The sequence below is a fragment of the Canis lupus genome, chromosome 3, assembly GCF_011100685.1.
Source record: "Canis lupus familiaris isolate Mischka breed German Shepherd chromosome 3, alternate assembly UU_Cfam_GSD_1.0, whole genome shotgun sequence".
Taxonomy (NCBI): domain Eukaryota; kingdom Metazoa; phylum Chordata; class Mammalia; order Carnivora; family Canidae; genus Canis; species Canis lupus.
In genome coordinates this window covers 73,440,814-73,467,754 of record NC_049224.1, presented here as the reverse complement: position 1 = coordinate 73,467,754, position 26,941 = coordinate 73,440,814, and the positions used below count along the sequence as shown (strand labels likewise).

Genomic DNA, 26,941 nt, shown 5'->3' with positions numbered 1-26,941 from the left:
AAGATTTTTTTTTAAATTTTTATTTATTTATGATAGTCACAGAGAGAGAGAGAGAGAGAGAGAGAGAGAGAGAGAGGCAGAGACATAGGCAGAGGGAGAAGCAGGCTCCATGCACCGGGAGCCCGACGTGGGATTCGATCGCGGGTCTCCAGGATCGTGCCCTGGGCCAAAGGCAGGCGCTAAACCGCTGCGCCACCCAGGGATCCCTTGCCAAAGATTTTAAGAGACTATTTTTTCCTCAAACTCCTCAGAGGAATTATATAAATGAATTTCATTTGCAACAACTAAATTCCTTGCAAGCTTGAGAGCAAGATATTGAAAAGTGAAGACGAGAAATAGGTATGCCCATGTTTAGGTACTCTAACTGATCATCTGTCTCAGGTCATGAGTTCCAATGTGAGGTTTGGGAAATACAGTCATAAAATAGCAAGTATATATTATGGATCCGTAGACATAGTAGAGAGCCTACTACTAGTAGAGAGACAATAATGACACAAAGCACTATTTAAAGGGGGAAAAAAAAAAAGAACAAAACAGAACATTTCCTACATTCTAATGTGGCTCAGTCATGTTCCAGTAGTTCTTAGGGATAGAGCAGTGACCAAAATGGACAAAATCCTACCATATGATGATAACTCTTTATTAACATTCTGGTTAATGTATTCCAGACACACACATCTGTAATACAGATGACACCTGAATGACACAGTGGTTAGGAACGTTGACCCCTGGCATAGTCAAAAATCCGTGTGTAAGTTCTGACTCCCCCAAAACTTAACTAGTAATAGGCTGCTGCTGACTTAACTGATAACAGCTGATTAACATGTATTTTGTATGCTATATGTATCATATACTGTATTCTTATAAAAAAGAAAACTGAAAAAAAGAAACATTATTAAGATAATCATAAGAGGGCAGCCCTGGTGGCGCAGTGGTTTAGCGCCGCCTGCAGCCTGGGAGAGAGAGAGAGAGAGAGAATCAGACTCCTTCCTGAGTGTGGGGCATGACCCGGAGATCACGACCTGAAATCAAGTTAGATACCTAACCCACACACACCTAGTAACAAATCTTTTAAGGTCAAAAACCAGCTTTATATAACTTTTAATGCTGCAGAGCATTCCATTTAATTACATCATCTCCAAATTTGTACACGAAAACAATGCTGCAGTGAATATTCCTACAAATACATTCTTACGTATTTAATCTCTTTAGGATAAGGAGAGGAATTGCTAGAAAAAAGGTATACACATTTTAGGTTTTCATATATGCTGCCAAATTACAGGAGGGATGTTTTAAAGAAATGACAAAATACAAATAAAGAACATTCAAATATTCCTACATAATCACACCATACAGAAGTCCAATGTTTCAACTGGGAGACCAGCTAGAACCTAGTATTTTTTATCTAACTTAGTTCTTAACGACTAAGTAGCATTTCTACATATTTTTCTATAACATTAACAAAAATAATCTGCAGCAACCCACAATAATCCATGCATGTTTAAGCCTCAAGACTTCAAATAACTGAGTTAAAGGCAAGTCTGAATATTTTGAAAATATTTATTTTTAAATATTTTTATTGATTTATTCATGAGAGACACAGAGAGAGAGGCAGAGACACAGGCAGAGGGAGAAGCAGGCTCCATGCAGGGAGCCCAAGGCAGGACTGAATCCCAGGACTCCGGGATCATGCCCTGAGTTAAAGGCAGACGCTCAACCGCTGAGCCACTCAGGTGTCCCTGAAAATATTTTTTAAACCTCTAACACTAATAGTTTGGGCTACTTTGCCCAAATGAAAAACATGCACTTTTTCCAATCCTATAAAATATCTTCTAATTTGGAAATTATCGAACCAAAAATCACCATACAATTTAAGGCCATTGACAGGAGAACAGTATAATCCATATGTTATACCCTTATGGTACAAGTGATTTTGATTTTATACAAATATAAAGATATATATACATATATATGTATATGTAGAGATACATAAATACATAGATACATGATTGGAAAGTCCACAAACTAAATCCAATCTCTGGCCAAGCAAGCAATAGTGACCATGGGGTCAGAGTGGTAAGGAGTAGGCAAGAGGGAGACTTTGATTTTTTGTTCTATTTCCTACATTATTTCAAGTACTCACAACTTAGATATTTACGTGTTACTAAAAGAAAAGAAGATTCCAATACCATTACACTATTGAAAAATGTAGAAATCTTAATCCCTAATGTGCTAGTATTCAGATGTGGGGCCTTTCAGAGGTGATAGGTTATGAGGATGGAGCCCTCATGAATAGGACTCATGCTCTTTTAAAAGAGACCGCAGAATGCTCTTGCCTTCTCTCTACCATGTGAGGACCCAATGAGAAAACAGCTGTCTGCAACCTGGAAGAGGGCCCTCACCAGAACCCAACCATGCTGATACCTGATCTTGGAACTTCCAGTCTCCAGAACTATGAGGAATAAATTGCTGTTGTTTATAAGCCACCCAGTCTATGGTACTGTTTTAGAAAACTAAAAACTAAGACATTTGCTAACATGAAAAGATCTATGAGGTGAAAAAAAAAAAGTTGCAGAAATGTTTGTGTACTATGGATCCCTCCTATATAAAACAAATTTCTAGAAAGATGTATGTAGCAGACTGTATTCTCCAAAAGCAGCCACAGCACTACTTCCAGTCACACAGGCTCTTCCAGATCTTTCTACTCCCTATTAAGAGGTGAATGGTCTTAACTAAGAAATGGATTAACATTAATTAAAATTAATCAAAATTAATGCAAAATGGGTTAGATTTGAATGTAAGACCTGAAGCCATAAACTCCTAGAAGAAAACATAAGCAGTAAGCTCCCTGATATTGGTATTAGTGATAAATTTTTGATCTGACTCCAAAAGCAAACATAAGTGGGACTACATCAAACTAAAAATCTTTTGCGCAACAGAGGAAACCACCAATAAAATGAAAAGATAACCTACTGGGGTGCTGGGTGGCTAAGTGGGTTAAGCAGCTGCCTTCAGCTCAGGTCATGATCTCGTGGGCCTTGGGATCAAGCCCCGCACTGGGGTCCCTACTCAGTGGGGAGTCAACTTCTCCCTCTGCTTCTCCTCCTGCCAACCTTCCCCCACCAGCTCACATACATGTGTTCTCTCTTTCTCAAACAAATAAAATCTAAGGAAGGAAGGAAGGAAGGGAAGGAGGGAGGGAGTCTGGGAGGGAAAGAAAAAAAGAAAAGAAAAGATAACCTACTGAAAGGAAGAAAATATTTATAAATCACCTATCTGGTAAAGGATTAATACCCAAAATATTTTTAAAAAACTCCTACAACTTAACAACAAAAGATCAATCTGATTTAAAAATTCTAAATAGACATTTATCCAAAGAAGACATACAAATGGGTAGCAGGTGGGCAGCCCTGGTGGTGCAGCAGTTTAGCGCCGCCTGCAGCCTGGGGTGTGATCCTGGAGACCCCGGGATGGGGTCCCATGTCGGGCTCCCTGCATGGAGCCTGCTTCTCCCTCTGCCTGTGTCTCTGCCTCTGTGTGTGTGTGTGTGTGTGTGTGTGTGTGTGTGTGTGTGTCTCATGAATAAATAAATAAAATCTTAAAAAAAAAAAAGCCTGGTTTCCTTAAAAAAAAAAAAATGGGTAGCAGGTTCACGAAAAGTTGTTCAGCATCACTAATCATCAGGAAAATGCAAGTCAAAACCACAGTGAGATATCACCTCTTACCTGTTAGAATGACTATTACCAAAAAGACAAGAAATAACAAGCATTGGTGGGGATAGAGAGAAAAGGAAACCCTGTGCACTACTGATGGGAATGTAAACTGGTGCAGCCACTATGGAAAATGGCATAAGGTTTCTCAAAAAATTAAGAATAGAATTACTGCCACATGATCCAGCAATTCCACTTCTGGGTATTTAACTGGAGAAAATGAAAACACTAATTCAAAAATATATATGCACATCTATGTGCACTGCAACATTATTTTCAATAGCCAAAATATGAAAACAACTTTTAAGTGTCCATTGATGGATAAAAATGATGTGTGTACACACACGCACACATACACACACAGAAGAATACTATTCAGCCATAAAAAGAATGGAATCTTGCCATCTGTGACAATCCAGATGGACTCTGAGGACATAAGCTAAGTGAAATAAGTCAGAGAAAGACAAATACTGTATAATCTGCCTTCTATGTGGAACTGAAACAATAAACCAAGCTAATATATAAAGAGAACAAACAGATTGGTGGTAGAGGGTGGGCAAAATGGGTGTAGGGGGTTAAAAGGTACAAATTTCTAGTTATAAAATAAGTCAAGGGGATATAGCATGGTGACTATAGTCAATTATAATATAGTCAAACACTGCTTTTTTGGAAGTTGCTAAAAAGGTAGATCTTAAAAGTCCACATCATAAGGCAAAAAATTTCTTTGTAACTACATATGATGACAGATGTTAACCAGACTTACTATGGTGATCATTTAGTAATGTGTATCATTTTGTTACACACCTGATTAGTATTATTTGTCAATTATACTTTAGTTGAAAACAACGAAGTGTAGTTTATTTTCTCTCTTCTTGAACCTGAGCAGACTTGTTGATTGTTACAATCAAAAGTATAACAGGGGCAACTGGGTAGCTCAGTTGGCTGAATGACCAACTCTTGATTTTAGTTCAGGTCATGATCTTGGGGTTGTGGAATTGAGCCCCACATCAGGCTCTGCACTCAGCACGGGGTCTGGTGGAGGTTCGCTCTCTCCCTTCTCCCTCTGCCCTTCCCTGCTGTGCTTGAGTGCGGGCTCTCCCGCAAATGAATCTTAAAAAAAAAAAAAAAAAAAGGTACAGGGGCACCTGAATGACTCAGTCAGTTAAGCATCTGACTTCTGCTTAGGTCATGATCTCAGGGTCCTGGGTTAGAGCTCCAGGTTAGGCTCCCTGCTCAGCAGGGAATCTTCTTGTCCCTCTCCCTCTTCCTCTGCCCATCCTCTCCACTCGGGCTCTCTCTCTCTCAAATAAATAAGAACTTTCAAAAAAGTACAACAAAAAAGTTTTATAAAGAGAGCACCTGGCTGGCTCAGTCAGTAGAGCATATGACTCTTAATATTAGGGTCATGAATTTGAGCTCAATGTTAGGCATGGAGCCTACTTAAAATTACAATTTAAAAAAAGGGATGTCTGGATGGCTCAGTTGATTAGGCATCTACCTTCGGCTCAGGTCATGATCCCAGGGTCAGAGGATGGAGCCTCACAATGGGCTCTCTGCTCAGCAAGGAACCTGATTTTTCCTCTCCCTCTGCTTGCTGCTGTGCCTGCTCCTGCAGGCTCTGTCAAATAAATAAAATCTTTAAAAAATATATATATATATATAATATATAAAATATATATAAAATTAAAATATATAAAATTATATATAATACATATATAATATATATATATATATATATATATATATATATATATATATATATATTTTAAGTATAACAGAAGTGCCATAGGCTAGGTCATAGACAGCACCCAGCTGCTAGGGCAGGAGACCATGTGACTCTGGATCTGGGTGAGTTTGAGCCCCATGTTAGGTGTAGAGATTACCTAAGGAAATTTAAAGAAAAAAGTATCCACCTGTTGCCTGGTTCTCACCTTCCTCCAACCATAGTATAATATGGATACTCAATCTTGGAACCAAGCCACCAGTGCTGCGAGGAAGCAAAGCAGCCACATGAAAAGGCCATATGTAGGTGTTCTGGTTGAGAGTACTAGATAGGGTTTCAGTCATCTACCAGTATCAACTGCCAGACAGTGAGTAAGTCAGCCTCCAGATGCTTCCTGCTCCCAGCCCTGAGACGTACAGCTAAAAACCCACACATGGCACAGCACACAAGTCATCTCTACTATGCACTGTATGAACTCCAGATACACAGTTTGTCAACTGCCAGACAGTAAGTCAGCCTCCAGACACTTCCTGCTCCCAGCCCTGAGACGTACAGCTAAAAACCCACACGTGGCACAGCACACAAGTCATCTCTACTATGCACTGTATGAACTCCAGATACACAGTTTGTCAACTGCCAGACAGTGAATAAGTCAGCCTCCAGACGCTTCCTGCTCCCAGCCCTGAGATGTAGAGCTAAAAACCGACACATGGCACAGCACACAAGTCATCTCTACTATGCACTGTATGAACTCCAGATACACAGTTTGTCAACTGCCAGACAGTGAATAAGTCAGCCTCCAGACGCTTCCTGCTCCCAGCCCTGAGACGTACAGCTAAAAACCCACACGTGGCACAGCACACAAGTCATCTATACTATGCGATGTATGAATTCCAGATACACAGTTTGTCAATTTAATAAAAGGTTGTTTTATGCCACTAAGTGTTGAAATAATTTGCTATGTAGCCATGTGACTGGAATGAGATTTTAAAAAAACAGTTAATAGTTCATATTCAGTAAAGAAGCATGAGAGGTTGAAAAATATAAGATTTTTACTTTCTCTTTTAAAACTTACTGTATATTGCCTGAATTATTGAATTAAATATACTGATGTGCAATCACTGTTTTATCTTTTTTTTTTTTTCTTCAAGATTTTCTTTATTTGAGAGAGAGAGAGAGCACAAGTGAGGTGAGGGGCAGAGGGAGGAGTAGACTCCCCACTGAGCAGGGAGCCTGAAGTGAAGATGTGAGTCTTGATCCGGAGACTCTGGGATCATGATCTGAGTGGAAGGCAGACCCTTAACCAACTGAGCCACCCAAGCGCCCCCACTGTTTTATCTTTTAAGTAAAACATAACTTCACTTCTTTTTTTTTTTTTTTTTTTTTTTTATAACTTCACTTCTTAATTGGTAAAGTGAATTATACCTCTAACCAAAGAAGGACTAACTAGTCTTCTAGTGCCTGAATGATACTCATAAAAAGTATTAAGGTTTTAAAGAAAAAAATTGACAAAAATTTCCTTTATTGACTAAAATAAAACCCAAAAGTTAATCAGATGATTAAAAAGGCTTTGGAGCAACATGTAAAATGCTAAATATATTATTATTATTAAATATATATATATATACACACACACACAATCCCCCCCCACACACACACCATAGTATCTAAATATATATTTGTTAGAAAGATCTGAAAAGATGCACACCAAATTCATTTAGGGAAGCAGGGAATAAGCCAAATACAGAGAAGTGAGTGAGGAGTTTAGTCTTATTTTTAATGTACTGAATTTTTTTTAAGGATTTTATTTATTAATTCATGAGAAACACAAAGAGAAAGGCAGAGACATAGACAGGGAGAAGCAGACTGTTTGCAGGGAACCTGATGCAGGACTCGATCCCTAAGATTGGGATCATGACCTGAGTTAAAGGCAAACGTTCAACCACTGAGCCACCCAGGCATCCCATACTGATTTTTTTTTAAAGAACATATTTATATATTATTTCAATAACTGAATGTTTTATAATTAAATAAGATAACTAGCAATAGCTCTATTTGCTAGAGAAGTTTCTCAAAAAAATTTTCAGGCACACATATTTTTCTTCTGGGAAAAAGTCCAATGAATCTTAATGTGAATGATTTAAGTACCATGAACATTAGCCACAATTTACAAGGCCTCTGGGCCTATAAATAGGAATTTGACCAAGGATCTCCCAGATCACGTGTTTAAACTACTTTAATAAGAAAATAAATTTAAGTAAATTAAAAATGTTCATGCTTCAGTTATACTGTTTAGAGTTGAAATATAGAGCTCAACAAACCAAAAAAAAAGGGGGGGGATTACCTATTCTAAATCTCAGGTTACAACAGAGAACAGGAAAGACACAGAGCATAATCCAAGTTCACATTACTAAATCTACCTGTTCTCTCTTTCTGGAACTATCATTAATAGAAGAAACTTTATGCCAAGAGACAGCCATTCAAGGAGAACAGGAGAAGGAGGAGGTGGCAAGAGAGCAAATAAGGGTAAACCCACAATAATTCTGCAAATGGCTTCATTGGGAATGGATAAAGTCCCTCTGCAGGCCATTTTTATTATTGTAAGGAAATATTAATCATTAAAAAAAAAAACAGAAACAAAAAAACCCAAACCCCAAACAACTAAATACAGTAATTACAAGGAAATGCCTTTTTAAAAAATTTTTTTAAGAATACTAGCCTCACAAAGGGCACACACAAAAAATACCAGACAAATTTAAAAAATCGATTTAAATTTTTAAATCAGATACCTGGATGGCTCAGTTAGTTAAGTATCCAAATCTTGATTTCTACTCAGGTCATCATCTCAGGGTCATAACATCAAGTCCTGCATAGGGCTCCGTGCTCAGCCCAGAGCTGAATTGCCCCTCTCCCTCTGCTCCTCCCCCTGCTTGTGCTCTCTCTCTCTCTCTCAATAAATAAATAAGTAGAGTCTTAAAAAAAAATTTTATAATTATATTAAAATTTTGTGTTGGCACCTTTCTACACATGTAGAATATTCTACTACTATGTCAAGAAAAATCCATATTTATCATTGGGCATACTCCCATATTAAATCAAGTAATGAAACAGAATAACTTACTTGATAAAGATATCTGATTTTGATTGAAAGGAACTCACTATATATTCTTATCTACTTCTTTGAGTCTGATCAGCCAGTATTTAGTGAAAAAGCACTAATTAGAAATAGACTTTAATGTCAGATATTGCCTCTATTTAATAATGTCTCTGAACATTCCTGAGACAAATTGATACATACATGCACCTAGTAAAATACAACCTTGTTATGAACAAGTGTATAACTCAATGAAGTAATTAAATCATTGGAAGGAGATGCCAAGTAAGCAAAGCTTTGTCATTAGCACCCCAAAATGGGCATTCTTTGTACTGCAATCTTATCAGACTTAAATTGTTTATAATGTATCATTTAAAAACACCCCTATAAAACAATTAGAGATACAGTCATCTGCTTTAAAGTCCATATTGCGGGGATCCCTGGGTGGCTCAGTGGTTTAGCGCCTGCCCAGGATGTGATCCTGGAGTCCCAGGATCGAGTCCCACATCAGGCTCCCCTGCTTCTCCCTCTGTGTCTCTGCCTCTCTCTCTCTATGTGTGTCTCTCATGAATAAATAAATAAATAAAATTTTTTAAATAAATAAATAAATAAAGTCCATATTGTGGGCAGCCCTGGTGGCTCAGTGGGTTTAGCGCCACCTCCAGCCCGAGGCGTGATCCCGGAGACCAGAGATCAAGGCCCACATCGGGCTCCTTGCATGGAGTCTGCTTCTCCCTCTGCCTGTGTCTCTGCCTCTCTCTCTCTCTATGAATAAATAAATAAAATGTTAAAAAACATAAATAAAGTCCATATTGCATACAGAAAATAAAATAAATGAAAATCAGATTTATATTCTTTGTACCAGTAGAGCTTAGAAGTTAAAGAATCAGAACTTACATAAGCACTGGTGAGGCAATAGTAAAGAATTTGAATTGCTGTTTGCATCCATCTTTCCTTAGGAAATATACAAGGTTTTCTATTTTTATATATTTTTTTCACATGCTGATGAGAAAAAGTCTATCAATTTAGTAATCAAAGTATGTAAAAACAGAAAAAAGTCTTATTAGAATTACTGGAAAGGTAAACATCATAGAATGTATTTTCTTTTCAAATCATATAACAGTAGTACGTTCAAAAATTTTATTCTTCAGTGAAAAAAATCTGTGATTAGTGTACATTATTTTACTGCTTATAATGCCTTTGAAGTAGCTTATAAAATTTTGTTTTTAGGGGTGCCTGAGTGGCTCAGTCAGTTAAGCAGCTGACTCTATTTCTGACTCAAGTCATGATCTCCAGGTCGTGGCCTCAAGCCCACATCAGGTTCCATGCTCAGCGGGGAATCTGCTTCAAAGTCCTCTCTCCCTCTTCCCTCTGCCCCTCCTCCTGCTTGCACACACGTGTGTGCATGCATGCTTTCTCTCCCACAAATTTTTTAAAAAGTTTTATTTTTAGGGTTAATTATTTGACTATGTAATGCATTCACATAGTTTTAAAATGTCAAAATGCAGTCAAGAGTCTCTGACTTAAAAAAAAAAAAAAAAAAAAAAAGAGTCTCTGACTTACTGCTTTCTCCTATCTTCCCCTAGAGCCCCACTGATCACAAATACAGTGTTCTTAAAGGTGCTTGAAGTAGACCAACAAGTAGCATAACTAAACATGGAATTAAAGAAACAGCCCAGGGCCTAGAGTTAAACTGCCAGGGTTGAATATGCCTCTGCCACTCTCTAGTCAGCTCTAACATCTGGGGAAAGTGACAACCTCTCTGTGCCTCAGTGTCCTCATTTGTAAAAGGAAAACTTACATCAGAGACTTCCTTTGGGCTTAAAACTAGTACCTAGACTAGCTTCAAATTCTCCTCAATGTAAGCATTATTAGGAGCCAAGGTATATCCCTTGGAAATCATTTCTATTTATTTACAAACATACTGACCTACACATATTCCTCCCATATACACTCTCATACTCAACCTGCAAAAGCATTTCTATGGCTTTCACTATCATTTCTCAAATATTTCTAAAGTATGTTTCTTCTTGTGTTTCTAATAGTCTTTGTGCTCTCTGTTGTTCAGAACATAGAGGTCCATATCTTTTTGATGAATGCTATCTTTTGTCAATATTATTCCTGTGTTCCATTTGTTTTGGCTTTGAATTATATTTTGTTTGAGATTAGAGGTATCCCATTCTTTTGAGATAGCTCCTTCCCACTCCTTTATCCCTTATCTATGATATTTTGTTTTCAGGGTCTGTCTGCCCTGTAAATAGCATTTCAAAACTCCAATCTGTCTCTTTTAACAGGGGATTATAACCCACTCATACATAACAATTTACTTACGTTTTTTATGAATTATGCCTTCTCTTCTTTATTCTTGCCTGCCTTCATAAGATTATTTGGCATTTATTTATTTATAGACTTTTTTAAAAGATTTTATTTATTGATTCAGGAGAGATACAGAGAGAGGGGGGCAGAGACCTAAGGAGAGGGAGAAGCAGACTCCCTGCAAGGAGCTCAAAGTGGGACTTGATCCCAGACCCCAGGATCACACCCTGAGCCGAAGGCAGACATTCAACCACTGAGCCACCCAGGCGTCCTTTTTTTGAAGATTTTTGTTTTATTTATTTACTTCTTAAAGATTTTATTTATTTATTCATGACAGACACAGAGAGTGAGAGGTAGAGACACAGGCAGAGGGAGAAGCAGGCTCCATGCAGGGAGCCCGATGTGGGACTCAAACCCGGATCTCTAGGATCATACCCTGGGCTGCAGACAGTGCTAAACCGCTAGGCCACTGGGGCTGCCAGTCCTTTTTTTTTAAACTCTACTTTTCACCTGACTCAAATGTTCTCCAATATGGGAGTACCAGGATACCCTGGATCTGAGAGGCAGATCTTTGGTTGTTGTGATTGGCTTACATCCCACATGACTTAGAAATGTCCTGCCACATATTCACATGAGGGAAAAATCGGAGCCTTTATAATCTAAGTCCATCAAAAAATAACAGCAATAGTTATTTTTTGTATAATTTTACTTCACACTAAATTATCAAGGAATTTAACTAGACTCCAGCATTTAAATCAAGGGAAGATTATACTCAGTTTTGTGTACAATTTTATGAAGAGTTATTTAGCATTTCAGAAAATCATGTTGTGGGATCCCTGGGTGGCGCAGCGGTTTGGCACCTGCCTTTGGCCCAGGGCGCGATCCTGGAGACCCGGGATCGAATCCCACATCGGGCTCCCTGCATGGAGCCCTCTGCCTGTGTCTCTGCCTCTCTCTCTCTCTGTCTCTCTCTCTGTGACTATCATGAATAAATAAATAAAATCTTAAAAAAAAAAGAAAATGTTGCTGGTGAAATTTAAGACTAGTACAACTTACTTGTGTAAGTCTACAATGATAACCGTAACCTTCACAATGATTTCCTATTAGACAAACCTAATTATTTCATCTTGTCTTTAATGTAGCAATGTCCAACCACATTGTGGTGCTCCTCTTATTTTCTTCAACTGCTTTCTTGTTTTTCTCTTCAGCGTTACAAAGAAAGACTAGGTCAGTGAACAGTTAGGATACGCAGACAGCTTCCCTTATCAAAAAAGCATGCAGGATGGCTAGAGAATGAACCTTTTAATGCTCAAAGTAGGGAAGACTTCATTCTAAGGCTTTATATACACAGTACACCGTGTTACTGAACCAGGCATTCTTCCTTTTCCTTCCTCTTCTACAACCATTAGAGATCTGGCTTCTTTATTGTCCTTAACATCCAAGTAGGAGCTCTCCTTAGGAATATCTTCTACTTTTCTTAGAAAGCAGTAATCTAGTTTTAGCCAATAGCAAAGCCCTTAGCCAGTCACTTTATAGTCCATGAGGGGAAAAGAAAGGCAACACACCCAGCGACTCAACAGATTTATACCTCTTGTTTTTACTTTCTAAACTGAAAGATTTTTGCTTTTTGTTTTAATTTTTATTAGCTATTCGCATATACAATTTATAGAGTTAAACAGTGCTACAAGTTTGTTCCCAAAAGAAGCAGTTCCTCGGGGATCCCTGGGTGGCTCAACAGTTTAACGCCTGCCTTTGGTCCAGGGCGTGATCCTGGAGTCCTGGGATCGAGTCCCACGTCGGGCTCCCCGCATGGAGCCTACTTCTCCCTCTGCCTGTGTGTCTGCCTCTCTCTCCATGTGTCTCTCATGAATAAATAAATAAAATCTTTAAAAAAAAAAAAAAAAGAAACAGTTCCTCATCTCTTCCTATTTCCCCTCTCAAAGAGGCAACAACTTTCAACTTTTAGCTGATCATTTTAGTATTTACCTCCATCTTTATATATAAATATGCATTATTGCTACTTTTTGATTTTTCCATTTTTAAAAGATTTTATTTATTTACTCTACAGAGAGAAAGAGAGAGAGAGAGCACACAAACAGGGGGAGCAGCAGGCAAAGGGAGAGAGATAAGCAGGCTCCCCCTGGAACAGAGAGCCTGACATGGGTCTCAATCCCAGGACCCTAGGATCCTGACTTGAGCCAAAGGCATATGGTTCAACCAAGTGAGCCACCCAGGGACCCCTAATTTTTCAGTTTTAAGCAATATCCATGGATTCACCAGTATAAAATACGAAAATCTAGTTCTTAGTTCTCTCTTTTCTGAACTCACCACACATGTACACTCTTGCCATCTCCTAATAGTTACATGGTAAATTAGTTTAGCTCAATAGTCAATTTAAATATTATCACTATGTAAATGCTCTTAAACCATGTAGTGAATTATAATTACTTTTTTCTTTTCTGTACCTCCTTATTCTTTCTTTCCCCCATTTACTTGGTTTTCTATGACTTTTGACAATTTGCTTTCAGTTTTCTAGATCACCAGATACCTAGACTCACCAGATACTCTATCAATTCATCTTTCTGAAAAATCTCTGCTAGAGCCATGTGACACCCTCTCAATGAAACCAGCTGCCTTGTGTTCCTGGTGCACAGCTATCACCTTGGGATCTCTGTTCATCATTATCCTGGAAGTTACTTTTGCTTCTTGTGTGTGCCAGATCTCCTGCTTTCGACACTCAAATCTTATTCTTCTTTCTGGGTTTATGCCTTCAATTTGGTGAAAAATAGTTCATCTTCGTAACTAAGAAATGGTACATGAGGTACCACTTCTTCTCTTTAAGACTCCCTCCTATTTGACCGATACTTTGGTTGAATACAAAATGCTGTATTTGTGGGACGCCTGGGTGGCTCAGTGGTTGAGCATTTGCCTTCGGCTCAGGGCGTGATCCCGCGGTCCCAGGATCCAGTCCCACATCAGGCTCTCTACAAGGAGCCTGCTTCTCCCTCTGCCTCTGTCTTTGCCTGTCTCTCTCTGTGTCTCTCATGAAAAAATAAATAAAATCTTTTTAAAAAATGCTGTATTTGTAATAATTTCCCTTCAAAACTTAACGTCTTTGTTCCAATGCCTTCTAGTTCTGTTGCTGAAAAGTCTGTAGTCTTTATACTCTTGATCCTTTGTATGTGACCTGTATTTTCCAATAACAGTAAGAAGGCCAGAATTGTTAGAACAAAGTGAGCAAAGGGGAAAAGTGTGGTGGGCAGGGGGACAGATCATGTAGAGCTACATAAAGTTTGTTTTTTCACTCTAAGTGTTATGCAGAGCTACTGTAGGATATTGAGGGAAGGAGGAGTATTATCTGATTTATCAAAAATAGATCACTTCAGCTGCTATAGTGAGAACTAAACTTCAAGAAAGTGGGGAATGACAAGAAGGGTGGAAGCAAGGAGCGTCATAAGGAGGCTAATTTCAATAATCCAGGCAAGAGCTGATGGTAGACCAGATCAGGATGTTGCACCAGAAGTATGAGAAATGTCTGGATTCTGAATATATTTTTAAGGTTGAGCCAAAAGGATGTTTCTGCATTAGCTATGAGGTTGAGGGATTAAAAACTGATATAAAAGGTATTGCCTAGGGGCAGCCCCAGTAGCCCAGCGGTTTAGCGCCACCTTCGGCCCAGGGTGTGATCCTGAAGACCTGGGATTGAGTCCCACATCGGGCTCCCTGTGTGAAGCCTGCTTCTCCTTCTGCCTGTGTCTCTGCCTCTCTCTCTCTCTCTCTCTGTCTCTCTCTCTAATGAATAAGTAAATAAAATCCTTGCTTAAAAAAAAAAAGGTATTGCCTAAGCAATCAGAATAATGGAGTGAATAGAGAAGACACAAAGTTTAAGCTTGGGGGCAAGAAAAAAATTTGGTAATACACATATCAGATATAAGATATTTACTACTTATCTAAATGGAGATAGTGCATCAACACTTGGACATATAAAACTCTGGAATTCAGGAACAAGCAGCACCTTGGCTGCTTTCATTCTATGGTATGACTTTGGCTCTTTCTGTTTTGGCACTTACCCTCCCTTTGATACTATTCATTTTCCATGCCAGGTTCAGTGTGAGCCACATAATATCCTTTTAATATGTCTTTTTCTGCTTAATGCTGCCAGAACATCTATAACCTATAATAAAGAACCTTAACTGATACTGTTACTACATTAGGAACAGAAGTTAGTTTTAAATTGTGAATAAAAAGAATTTTATTAAAATACAAAGGAAATAATGGTAAAATCTTAACTGCTCCTAAGGTGAATATAAGCCACAGCAAAACCCATCTATTTCCACAGAGTAGGCAAAACTAAACTGTAGCCCAGCATACAACTAATGAGTTAACCATAAATAATCATAAAATCCTCAAGTTTCCTCAGGTTTTTACTTACTATTAGCACTTTAAGTCCTCAGGAATTGGTAATATTCTAACCTATAAGAAAATCCAGTTTATATGAAGTAAAAACAAAACAAAAATTCCAAATTAGTACTTAGAATTAATGAGATGCTACTCTATTGCAAGGATGAATTAAATGTCCATGTTTAGAAAGATGAGAAAAAAATCTCTGCTCTATCGTCATACTGTGATACATTATTATTGCATCCATGAGTTTCCTGAACATGCAGACATCTAAATCCTAGTGGCTATAACTAATACAGAAAAATTATACCTTCAGATAAACTGCTTGTAAAATATAGGCTAAGGAGTTAGACTTCCACAGAGTAATAAGATAAAGGTACTAAAAAAAAGTATAAGGGATGCCTGGGTGGCTCAGTGGTTTAGTGCCTGTCTTCAGCCCAGAATGTGATCCTGGGGACCCGGGATCGAGTCCCACATCGGGCTCCCTGCATGGAGCCTGCTTCTACCTCTGCGTGTGTCTCTGCCTCTCTCTCTGTGTCTCTCATGAATAAATAAGATATTAAAAAAAGTCTTATAAAAAAAATAAAATAAAATAATAAATAATAAATAAATAAATAAATAAATAAATAAATAAATAAATAAAAAAGTATAAGAGTACAAGATAATGAATGCATGAGAAGTAGAAAAGCCTAGTATATTATAAAAGAGTGCTGACCATATTTAAACCAAAAAAATATATAGTTTTTGTTAAGTAACCTTTTTCTGATTATAAGATATTACAGAAAATACAGAAAACTGTAAAAAAAAAAAAAGTCTCACCTTTTTATAACATTTTGACATATTTTCTTCAAGTCTTTTCTTCCTAGACACACATATATATGGTATGTGTGGGTACAGAAAAGCAAGACCAAACTAAATGCCATTTCTATATCTTGCTTTTATTCATTCTGTATATGAATTTCCCTTAGGTTATTATATATTCTTTAAAGACATAATTCTTTTAAACATCTGTATAAGATTCCAGCATATGAACATACCATGATATAAACAGTGCCCTACTGGTAGGCAATTAGGTTTGTTTATAACTATTCACACTAGAAATAATGCTATAATAAAGACTATTACACAATACTGAATTTAGAGAAGTTAGACCTTATTTTTTAATTTCTGAAGTTAGAGATCTTATTTCAAAAGATACTCTCTTTCAGAAACGTTTTTAGAAAGCACTTAATATCTACTAAGTAGATACGGCTCCAAAATGCTGCTTGATTTGGAGTTTAAAGAAAAGGGAAAAAATTATAAAGCACAATTCAAATCAAGCCTAATCAGCTACTTTCCTTATTGAATCAAATGAGTTCCTCCTCTCTCCTGGCATCTTCCATACTACTATCAGCATGTTATACATCAGTGGATCACCTATCCAGGATCACCCATCAGTGATTTACATCATGTGAAAATATCCAGCGAAGACTAAAAAGTGTACAGTTTTAAAGGTTTGTAAAATTTTCATATAAATTAGATTTTACACTAGAATTGCTATAAACAATGTTCCATCAGGCATGAATGTACCTATTTAAAACAAAACAAAACAAAAGCTAAATATGGTTTCCTGACATTCTACTAAAGAGAACAGAAATGTACAGGAAATCCTAAAAAGTAGAGCTTAGTTTTAGCCATCTCTAAAAAACAAGTGGCAGAGCTAAGAGAAAAAAAGCATGGTAGTATGTTAAAAATAAAAATACTATACTAAGAAAAAAAGAGGTAGTAATTCTTATCAAAAACTGATCTCCTGGGAAAATTTACCAGTTAAATTACAAGTCTATTTTTTGTTCCCAGTATCACAGTAATTTGAAAAAAAAATTTGCCTTATGTTTAAATTTGGACATAAAATTTTATATTTAATGTCACAAATAGGAGAAAATACTTTAAATATTCTCTCTTCAGACTCATCTATTTTTATATCAAGTTATCACAGATATGAAATTGCCATTTTATTTCTATAGCCACAAGTCTAATTTAATTTATAAGTTCTTATTTTATTGATTTCCCTCTAAGACATTCTTTAGGATCATTAAGTCCTAACATATGCTGACTCTAAGAGGAAAATCATTCACAGAAAACACACTTCTGATCACTATATACAGACACTGACTCAGCAAAAAACCTACTTATTAACCACCAATTCATATATTTGAGCAAATATTTATTCCTGCCTTTATTAACTGGTCTATGATAATACACCTGTGTATAATATTCTAGAACAAAAAAAATGTTATGTCTAACATAATAATATACTTTTTAAAAAAAATTATTTATTTATGATAGTCACAGAGAGAGAGAGAAGCAGAGACACAGGCAGAGGGAGAAGCAGGCTCCATGCACCAGGAGCCCAACGTGGGATTCGATCCCGGGTCTCCAGGATTGCGCACTGGGCCAAAGGCAGGCGCTAAACCGCTGCGCCACCCAGGGATCCCAATAATATACTTTTTTAATAATCAAATTTCTTCTTTTCCACATAAAAAGTATAAAGTATAATATATAAAATGTCCTGTATTTAAGATTGTAGAGACTTGGGAGAGTCTTAAAAACCTTATAAATTCAAATCTCACATCAATTCAATGAGACTATCTAAAACCTGTTGTTCAGAAAACTGCCTCTGTCAAATAATTGATTTGGATTTGGAAATGCTTTATATAAAGATTTTTATTGTCATATCATTTGTTGCAGTAGGATCTAAACCATGTCACAACAGGAACTGTGTCTTCATAGCCATTTATCAGGTAAATAAGCTCCATACTATATTCAATAATACAAAACAGAAAAGGCTATACATGTGTTACTTACCTATGATGGTTTGTAAAGGTTTATAAAGGTTATTAAAAGGTTTTATAACCTTTATAAAGGTTATAAAAAGGTTTATAAAGGTTATCACCAACATAAATATACCATAAATAAAGACAGCAATCTGTTTTTATCTCTAATAAAAGAATTGCCAGCAAACTTTGACCATTATGACTTCAACCATTGTGGAATTTCAATTATGAAATAATTTTAGTGACAATCAGATGAAAATCCTCCAATAACCAACATTCCCACAGAAATAGGACAGAAAGGGGTACAGTTTAATTCTGAATAAGACTATCCCATTTATCTCACCAGATTGATCAGCCTTCTCATTGCATGTTCATGAGAGCAAACACATTCACAAGGATCAAATCCACCTTCTGCCATGATTGCCCAGCTTGATTTAACTTGACTGTTGAAATCTAGGAGGAAGAAAAAAATATTTTAAGACTACTACTATTCATCATTACTAATTCTCTTGAGCTACGAAAAATTCGTATTATCATACAGATTTATAGTAATTCTCTTAAATTAAGGATACTTCATATTTATTAATGACCTATATTTATGAATTGATTATATAATGTACATAAGACTAAGCTTGTGTCCTCCTTAAAATTCATATTGTTAAAAAGGAGACAGCGGGCCAAAAAAAATAGTCGCTCATGCTAAAACCCACGTCAGCAAGCCAATACTTAATACCCAATCTAGCTGCAGAGTTTTTTAAGATTTTATTTATTTGAGAAAGGAAGCAAGAGAGAGCACAAGCAGGGGGCAGAGGGAGAAGCAGGCTCCCCACTGAGCAGGGAGCTGAGCTCAATCCCAGGACCCTGAGATCTTGACCTGAGCTGAAGGTAGATCTTAACCAACTGAGCTACCCAGGCGCCCCCTAATTGCAGTTTCAACCCCAAGAACTGTAACCTTTAGCCAGTCAACATGGAATTACCTAGTCAGCACTAGTGAGATAATCCATCCAGAGACTCCTTCCATTCCCCTTAGGAAGGTGATGTTGCATAAAACAATGTATTCTTTGCTAATAAGTTCCTTTTTACACTCTCCCTCTGCCTTTTTTTTTTTTTAAGATTTTATTTACATATTTGACAAAGAATGAGACAGAGAAAGCACACTCACAAGCGGGTGGTGCAGTGAGCAGACGGAGAGAAGCAGGCTCTCTACTGAGCAGAGAGACCAATGTGGGGCTCGATCCCAGGACTCTGGGAATATGACCTGAGCCTAAGGCAGATGCTGAACCGTCTAAGCCACCCAGGAGCCCCTCCATTTATGGCTTTAAAAATCGTTCCTTCTGGGCAGCCAGGGTGGCTCAGCGGTTTAGCACCGCCTTCAGCCCAGGGCCTGATCCTGGAGACCCAGGATGGAGTCCCACGTCGGGCTCCCTGCATGGAGCCTGCTTCTCCCTCTGCCTGTGTGTCTACCTCTCTCTCTCTCTCATTAATAAATAAATAAAATCTTTTAAAAAAATTTCCTTTTCTACAGCTTGGTAGAGCTCCTTTCTATTTACTAGATGGGATGCTGCCCAAGTCATGAATTGTTGAATAAAGCCAATATGATCTTTACATTTACTGTTTAATTTTTCTTATTTAACAAATTTGGTGAAAGCAACAGGATCAAAGGAGACTTCTGACAGCTTTGGGGACAACAAGAAACACAGGTGTGGGAGCCCATGAACTGCTGAAGTTAGTTCACTTTCTTTCCAGTCATTTCTGAGGGCCATTGGGAACTTCCTGTCAGTTCTGAGCTCTACTCTCTTTCTCTTGAACTCCTAAACTAACTGGCTTTTTAATCCAGGGCTTAGTGGGTCAGCTTCAGCCTGAAGCTGAATCTCTACCTCTTGATTTGGTCCACAATTCCCCAGTTGTTTGGAATTCCTTTCCTCAGTTCCAGTCACAGTACCCAATTACTGGGATTTGGTGGTTTAGTCCTTTCCTCAATTCCAATCCACAGTCTCCACTTACTGGAGTCTGCTGGTTTAATCCATGCTGAGAACTGGTGATGGTATGCAAGGCCATCTCTTGGCCAGTCCACAATAACATCTTTTGGTTGCTGCTGGTATGTTAGGGTGCATGTGTTTGTTTGTCTTATTTTGTGTGCATAAAGGGTTATGGCTAACAGGAATCTCGGGGGGGTGGGGGAAGCCACAAAAATTGGTAGGCAATGGAAGCATTTAAGAGCTATTAGAGAGGTTCAGTGGTTGAACACCTGTCTTTGGCTCAGATCACAATCCCAGGGTCCTGGGATCAAGTCCCACATCAGGCTGCCCACAGGGAGCGTGCTTCTCCCTCTGCCTCTCTTTCTCTGTGTGTCTCTCATGAATAAATACATAAAATCTTATTTTAAAAAAAAAAAAAGCTGTTAGAGTGCTCATCACCCAACCCAAAGACTCCTGTATTAAGTGGGTCACAGAACTAGTTAGGTTGACACTAGGTCACCTGGCAACCTCAAGAAAATTTCTGTGCAATGAGGTACACTGTGCAATTCCCAATCCAGAGGCACATCCCTTTTAGGTACTAGGCTCAGCTTTCTAAGAAAACCAAAGTTGGGTAATGGGATCCTTAAACTCTAGAGAGTAAAGCATGCTTCCTTCTGGTACTCCTGCTTATTTTATGCCTAAGAACTATGGTCCAGAAGATACATCGACAAAACCGGCAAAATCTTACTAAGCTTTTTTGGGTCCTGACATCCTGATTTGGTAACCATCAAATTGGCAGCCCCAAAATGTGGCCAGACAAAAATGTGAGTTACACCCCATTTATGGCTAGATATGGCTGCACAGAAAAGGCAGGTTAAATTCTAATTGTGGCTAAGATCCTACCAAATTGCCCTCCAAGAAATTACAACCTAGAATTATAATGGCCATTTCAAGAAATGTTCCAATTAGATAAGATCATTTAATAAACACATTTAAAAGCAAGCCTTCCAAATCAAACAGAATGGGATGCCTATTTTTACTGGTATGCAAGAGACACCAAAAGGCTTCAAAATTCCAAAATAGCCTCATTAAAAGATTTGTTGTAAAAAGCTAGTGAAAAACTAAGACAGAAATGGTACCTAAAAGCAAAAAGCTTTAATCTTTTTAAAAATATTTTATTTATTTATTTATGATAGACACACACGGGGGGGGGGGGGGGGCAGGGGGGGGGGGGTGCGCAAAGACACAGGCAGAGGGAGAAACAGGCTCCATGCAGGGAGCTCATGCAGGGAGTCCAACGTGGAACTTGATCCCTGTCTCCAGGATCATGCCCTGGGCCAAAAGCAGGCACTAAACCACTGAGCCACCCAGGGATCCCCTAATTCTTACTGCTTCCTTCTATCTTCCTTTATTTGAGGACTCATTCTAGTACTACTGTCTGAGCCTCCTTTATGGACTGTAAACCAAGTTAATGACCTTATAGACACCACTCCCATATCTGACCCAAAGGAGGGCTCCTCCCAAATGGGACTCTAAGATTTTCTGGTAAACTGCTACACTATTCTCTTAAATAGCCAAGGGAAAACTAACATTAAAAATAAAAAAATCTTGCCAAATTCCTGTAAGAAACAGAGCTACAGATGGGATCCCAGGAAAACTGGTAAAGTGGGCTAAGGAAAAAAATTCTTACCAGAGAGTCAGCTCTCCCAGATCTGTCTGTAAGACCCAGTAAAGACACAAAAATAAGTTCTTTTGCATTTTCCCTGGGGATCCCTCTGACGCCCAAGGGGCGGGGGGGTTATCTGATATGGCAGAAATGCTTGCAGTTTGTCCCAGGTGAAAACTGACAAGATACCTAAAAGAATCTTTAAGTAGTTCTGTGACTGGAGATTGGTCAGACTGAGAGCTGATATTCAGAGCCTGGTAAGAGTATTTTTTTTAGGACTCCTCCCATAAGCTAAAATGAAAGTAAGTCTCCAGAAGGAAAGAAAAAAATCACCTGAAGCCTTTGTAAAAGTATTTACTAGGGGGGGGAGAAAAAAGAAGAATGTAATTAGATGGGTGGATCAACCTATGATTTTATTCAAATTGCAACCGAATTCTTTGAGGAATTTAGAGCAACTGTCTACATCTTACAAATCTTGGCAAAATTTGAAATGCAACTCCAGAGGCAATTCAAAGTTTACCTAATTCCTTTTATTACCAATTCCAAAACTTCCCCTATTATTTCAAAAGGCTTATAAATATTGACCATAGGAAACCAAAGTCCTGGGAGGAATTTGCATTCTTCCTCTGTGCCTTTGATATTAAATAGTAACTCTTATCTAGACCATCCCAATTCCTTTTTTTTTTTTTTTTATTTTATTTATGATAGTCACAGAGAGAGAGAGAGAGAGGCAGAGACACAGGCAGAGGGAGAAGCAGGCTCCATGCACCGGGAGCCCGAAGTGGGATTCGATCCAGGGTCTCCAGGATCGCGCCCTGGGCCAAAGGCAGGCGCCAAACCGCTGCGCCACCCAGGGATCCCTAGACCATACCAATTCCTAAGACTGAAAATAAAAGGGGGTGGGGGGACACTTTTTAAAATTCAAATTGCAAACAAAGCTCTCTAGCCCAAACTCTAAGCAGAGAGCCTCCTTAAGATTTCCTGTCTCTACAAATATAAATCCTTTTTAAAAAATTTCTTTAGTAATCTCTACACCCAATATGGGGTTGGAACTCACAACCCTATGCTCCTCCTACTGAGCCAGCCAGGTGCCTCAACAAATACAAATCTTAAAAATCTTCTCTATGGGGCACGTGGGTGGCTCAGTTGGTAAAGCATGCATCTCTTGATCTCTGGTTGTGAGCTCAAGCCCCATATTTGGCATAGAGCTCACTTTAAAAAGAATTCTGTTGGGATTCCCGGGTGGCGCAGCAGTTTAGCGCCTGCCTTTGGCCCAGGGCCCGATCCTCGAGACCCGGGATCGAATCCCACCATCGGGCTCCCGGTGCATGGAGCCTGCTTCTCCTTCTGCCTATGTCTTTGCCCCCCCCACATCATAAATAAAAAAATTTAAAAAAAATCAAAAAAGAATGGTTTAACGGTCTTAAAAATAAGTGCTTGTTAAGTATTTGTAAATCTCAGAAATAAAACAGAAATGAATCCAAACATGATCTAGGATAATTTTTCAGTATAAAAGCTAGCTTAAGTATGTTGGTTTAATTAAAACAGACATATCTTTTAGGTTATCATATTAAATATAAAACTTTTATTCTACCTGGGTTTACTAATCAAATAAATTCATTTGATCTCTCACAAAATCTGACAGCCAAAAAAAAAAAAAAAAGCTTGGGGGTGATGGATGACTCTGTCTAATGGCTTGTGTGTATAATCTAAACATGATTGTTAAAAACAAAAAGACGTTATGTAGAATAAAAAGTTGTAGGGTAAACTTTAGTTTCCTCCAAACCTTTTTGATAACCTGAAACCGTGAAGTTTTGTTAATTTAGATAATGATTTAAGTTAAATTCATTTAATATCCAGATCGTTTCCAAATAAGATAAAATATTAAAACACTAATTATTGAACACAGGCTTATCGATTTTTGGCTTCCTTTTACAGAAGAACTAAAGATACTTGGGAAAAGTACGTTTCTAGAAATTACATAAAGTATTTAAAGTCTGCCAAGCCACAGATGCTAATGCAATGACAGTTCACCACTGTTTACTTTCACGAGAAATTAAGGTTTCTAGAGCTGAAAGACTTTAACATATGTAATTAAGCTCTAGGAAATAAGGGAAACATCTCCCTATGCAAGGAAACCAGGAAGTGTGTTTTTGGTAAAAAAAAAAAAAAAAAAGGCATGTAGATTGGTACTGGATCCTAAATTCTAGGTTCCCTCAAATATCTGGCTAAAACATACCATGCTACTGTTACTAGTTTTCTCCCACTCTCCTGATTTGGAATCACTAAGAACAAAGACTACCTTCAAATCTCCTTGGAAGGGACTATACTAGGTCCTCCTCACTATCCAGATAGAAACTTGAACCCTGGATACACATCTCACAGCTGACAAAAACTGCACCTGACATCTGGGCCTATGCAAACACTGGAGACCTCCAAATCAAGCTGATTAGGAAGATTAGCTGACATCGAGGTGCTTCCTCCCAAACACTGGATTAACACTCATACTTAACATGAAACCCTTCTTCCCTTTCTCTTCTTTACTGCGGTACTGGGTTGGAAACATAATACCATCATCCATATTTCCCAGGCCACTGCCAAGTGGGGTAACCTCTGGAATTTAAAACAGCTTTTTTAGGGGTGCCTGGGTGGCTCATTGTTGAATGTCTGCCTTAGGCTCCAGTTGTGATCTCGGGGTCCTGGGATTAAGTCCCACATGGGGCTCCCAGTAGGGAGCCTGCTTCTCCCGCTGCCTGTCTCTGCCTCTCATGAATAGATAATAAAAACCTTAAAAAAAAAAAATCTTTTTTATTTCAAGCTAAAAAGAAAACCTAACTCACCTGTGCCTTGAATGAACAAACACAGTCATCCCTGTGAATTAATCTAGTAACAGTACTACCTTAATGGGAATGGTTTGTGCCTGGACAAGGTTTGTCTTTGTCTATGGTGGTCATCATTATCCTGGGGGCCTGTAAATGACTAGAGCGCTGGTACACAGCCAGGCAGTGCCTCTTTGGTTATCTCAGTGTGCCCCTAACTGCTATACTTCATTGATCAATTCCCCTGAATTTACAGAGCCAAGTTAGAAAAAAACCCACCAGGAGGCTTTCATGATTCAAGATTCAGTTTCTTTGGTGGGGCCCTACTTCCACAGTCAGGAGTAAGTCTAAATGAGGCTACAATTAGAAACCTCTCCTTTACTCTTAAAAGTATTGCAAAATCCACAATAGCTGTCCATCAGAAGTTCTTTTTTATTTATTTTAGATTTTATTTATTTATCCATGAGAGACACAGAGAGAAAAAGGCAGAGATATGGGCAGGAGAAGCAGGCTCCCTGCAGGGAAATCCCCGGACTCTAGGATCACACCCTGAGCTGAAGGCAAATGCTCAACTGCTGAGCCAAAGGTGTTACCCAACAGAAGGTCTTAAGGCTGACTGGCCACAGTTGCTTTTTTTTACCCCCCACAGCTTTTTTTTTTTTTTTTTTTTTTTAAATAATAGAATGGCCCTTATTTATCTTTTAGCTAAGCAAGGAAGTGTGTGCATGCTGTGACCGCCACTACCTGCTGCACCTTGATTAACATTTCTGGGAAAATTGAAACTCAGTTACATAAGATCACTAGGCAAGCCACTTGGCTTTAAACCTTGCCCTCCTTCAGCAGGGTCTTTCTCTGAGTTATTTGATTTTGATGGTTTCAGTCTTGGGAACCACAGCTTTAAAGCGTATTCTAAACATTGGGAAATCATCCTGAATCTAATAATCATAATAATCTCCCTGGCGCCTTGTATTTTTTCAAAAGCTTTACCTGAATGTTCCTAGCTGCTAACCACCATGCAAATGATCTAAGATGAGAACATCAGAAAAAGAACAAAGAGGAGTGCCTGGCTGGCTCACTCAGAAGAGGCTTGCAACTCTTGTCTCAGGATCATGATTTCGAACCCTGTGTTGGGTGTAGAGATTGCTTAAATAAAAAAAGAAAAAAAAAAAAGGAACAAAGAGAATGACTGACTTAAAAATTGTGAATCCCATGTGCCTGGAGGCTCAGCTGGTAATGCGTGTGACTCTTGATCTTGAGGTTGTGAGTTCAAGCCCCATGTTGGATGTAGAGAGTACCTGAAAATAAAATCTGAAGCAGGCTCCCTGTTGAGGTTCCTAGGATAATGACCTAGGATAATAACCTGATGTGAAGGGAGATGCTTAACTGACTGAGCCACCCAAGCACCCCAAAAATAAAATCTTTTAAAAAATACTGTGAACCTCAAGTTGTGGCCTATCACAGAGATTAAACAAAAAGAAAAAAAATGTCACAACCTGTGAATATCCCAAACAAAAAAACAGAAGACTGAGATCCTCAGAGCTAAAAGTGGCACTAATGCTTTAAGTTTTGATCACACCTCTCAGTTAAGCTGCAAGTCTCATCAAAAGAGGTGAATTGTTAAAAAGGAGACAGCAAACCAAAATGGAGTCACTTGTGCTAAACCACACACCAACAAACCAAGACTTACTATACAACCTAACTGAAGTTTTGACTTCCCAGGAATACAACCTTTAACCAGTCAACATGGAATTACCTAGTCAGCACTAGTGAGATAATCTTCCTGATAAACCCTACTATTCCCATTAGGAATGTGCTCTTGCCTGAAACAATGCATTCTTTTGCTAATCATTTCCCTTTCTGTCTTTAAAAATCTTTCTTTTTCTATACTTCAGCAGAGCTCCTTTCTATTTGCTACACAGGATGCTGTCTAATTCATGAACTGTTGGATAAAACTAATTTTATTTTTGAATTTACTCAGTTGAGGGGTGCCTGGCTGGCTCAGTCAGTGAAGCATGCAGCTTTTGATCTCAGAGTTATAAGTTCGAGCTTACACGGTGTATAGAGATCACTTAAAAAAAATCTTGGGGGACTGGGTGGCTCAGCAGTTAAGCGCCTGCCTTTGGCTCAGGTCTTGATCGCAGAGTCCTGGGATAGAGCCCCACATTGGGCTCCCTGCTCAGTGAGGAGTCTGCTTTTCCTTCTCCCTCTCTTCTCAACTTGTGCTCTTACTCTCTCAAATGAATAAAATCTTTAAAAAAATAAAAATCTAAAAATAAATAAATCTACTCAGTTGAATTTTTGTTATTTAACAATATGTTGAAGCCTTAACCCCCAATTTGATGGTATTTGAAGGTAGGGCCTTTGGGAAGTAATTAGGTCATGAGAGTGGATTTTATTTTATTTTTTTTTTATTTTATTTTATTTTATTTTTTAAAGATTTT

At 38.2% G+C, this 26,941-nt stretch overlaps 1 protein-coding gene across 7 annotated transcripts in view; it reads right to left on the bottom strand.

Moving 5' to 3' along the window:
- SMIM14 (small integral membrane protein 14) overlaps window positions 1–26,941 on the bottom strand; it is a 94,711-nt gene that overhangs the window by 38,811 nt on the left and 28,959 nt on the right. For all 7 annotated transcript variants that reach the window (XM_038533457.1, XM_038533452.1, XM_038533453.1 and 4 more), the window contains one exon: window positions 18,401–18,510. In XM_038533457.1, coding sequence (XP_038389385.1) covers window positions 18,401–18,475 — 75 coding nt within the window. In that variant the 5' untranslated portion in view covers window positions 18,476–18,510. The remainder of the gene's footprint in view (window positions 1–18,400; window positions 18,511–26,941) is intronic.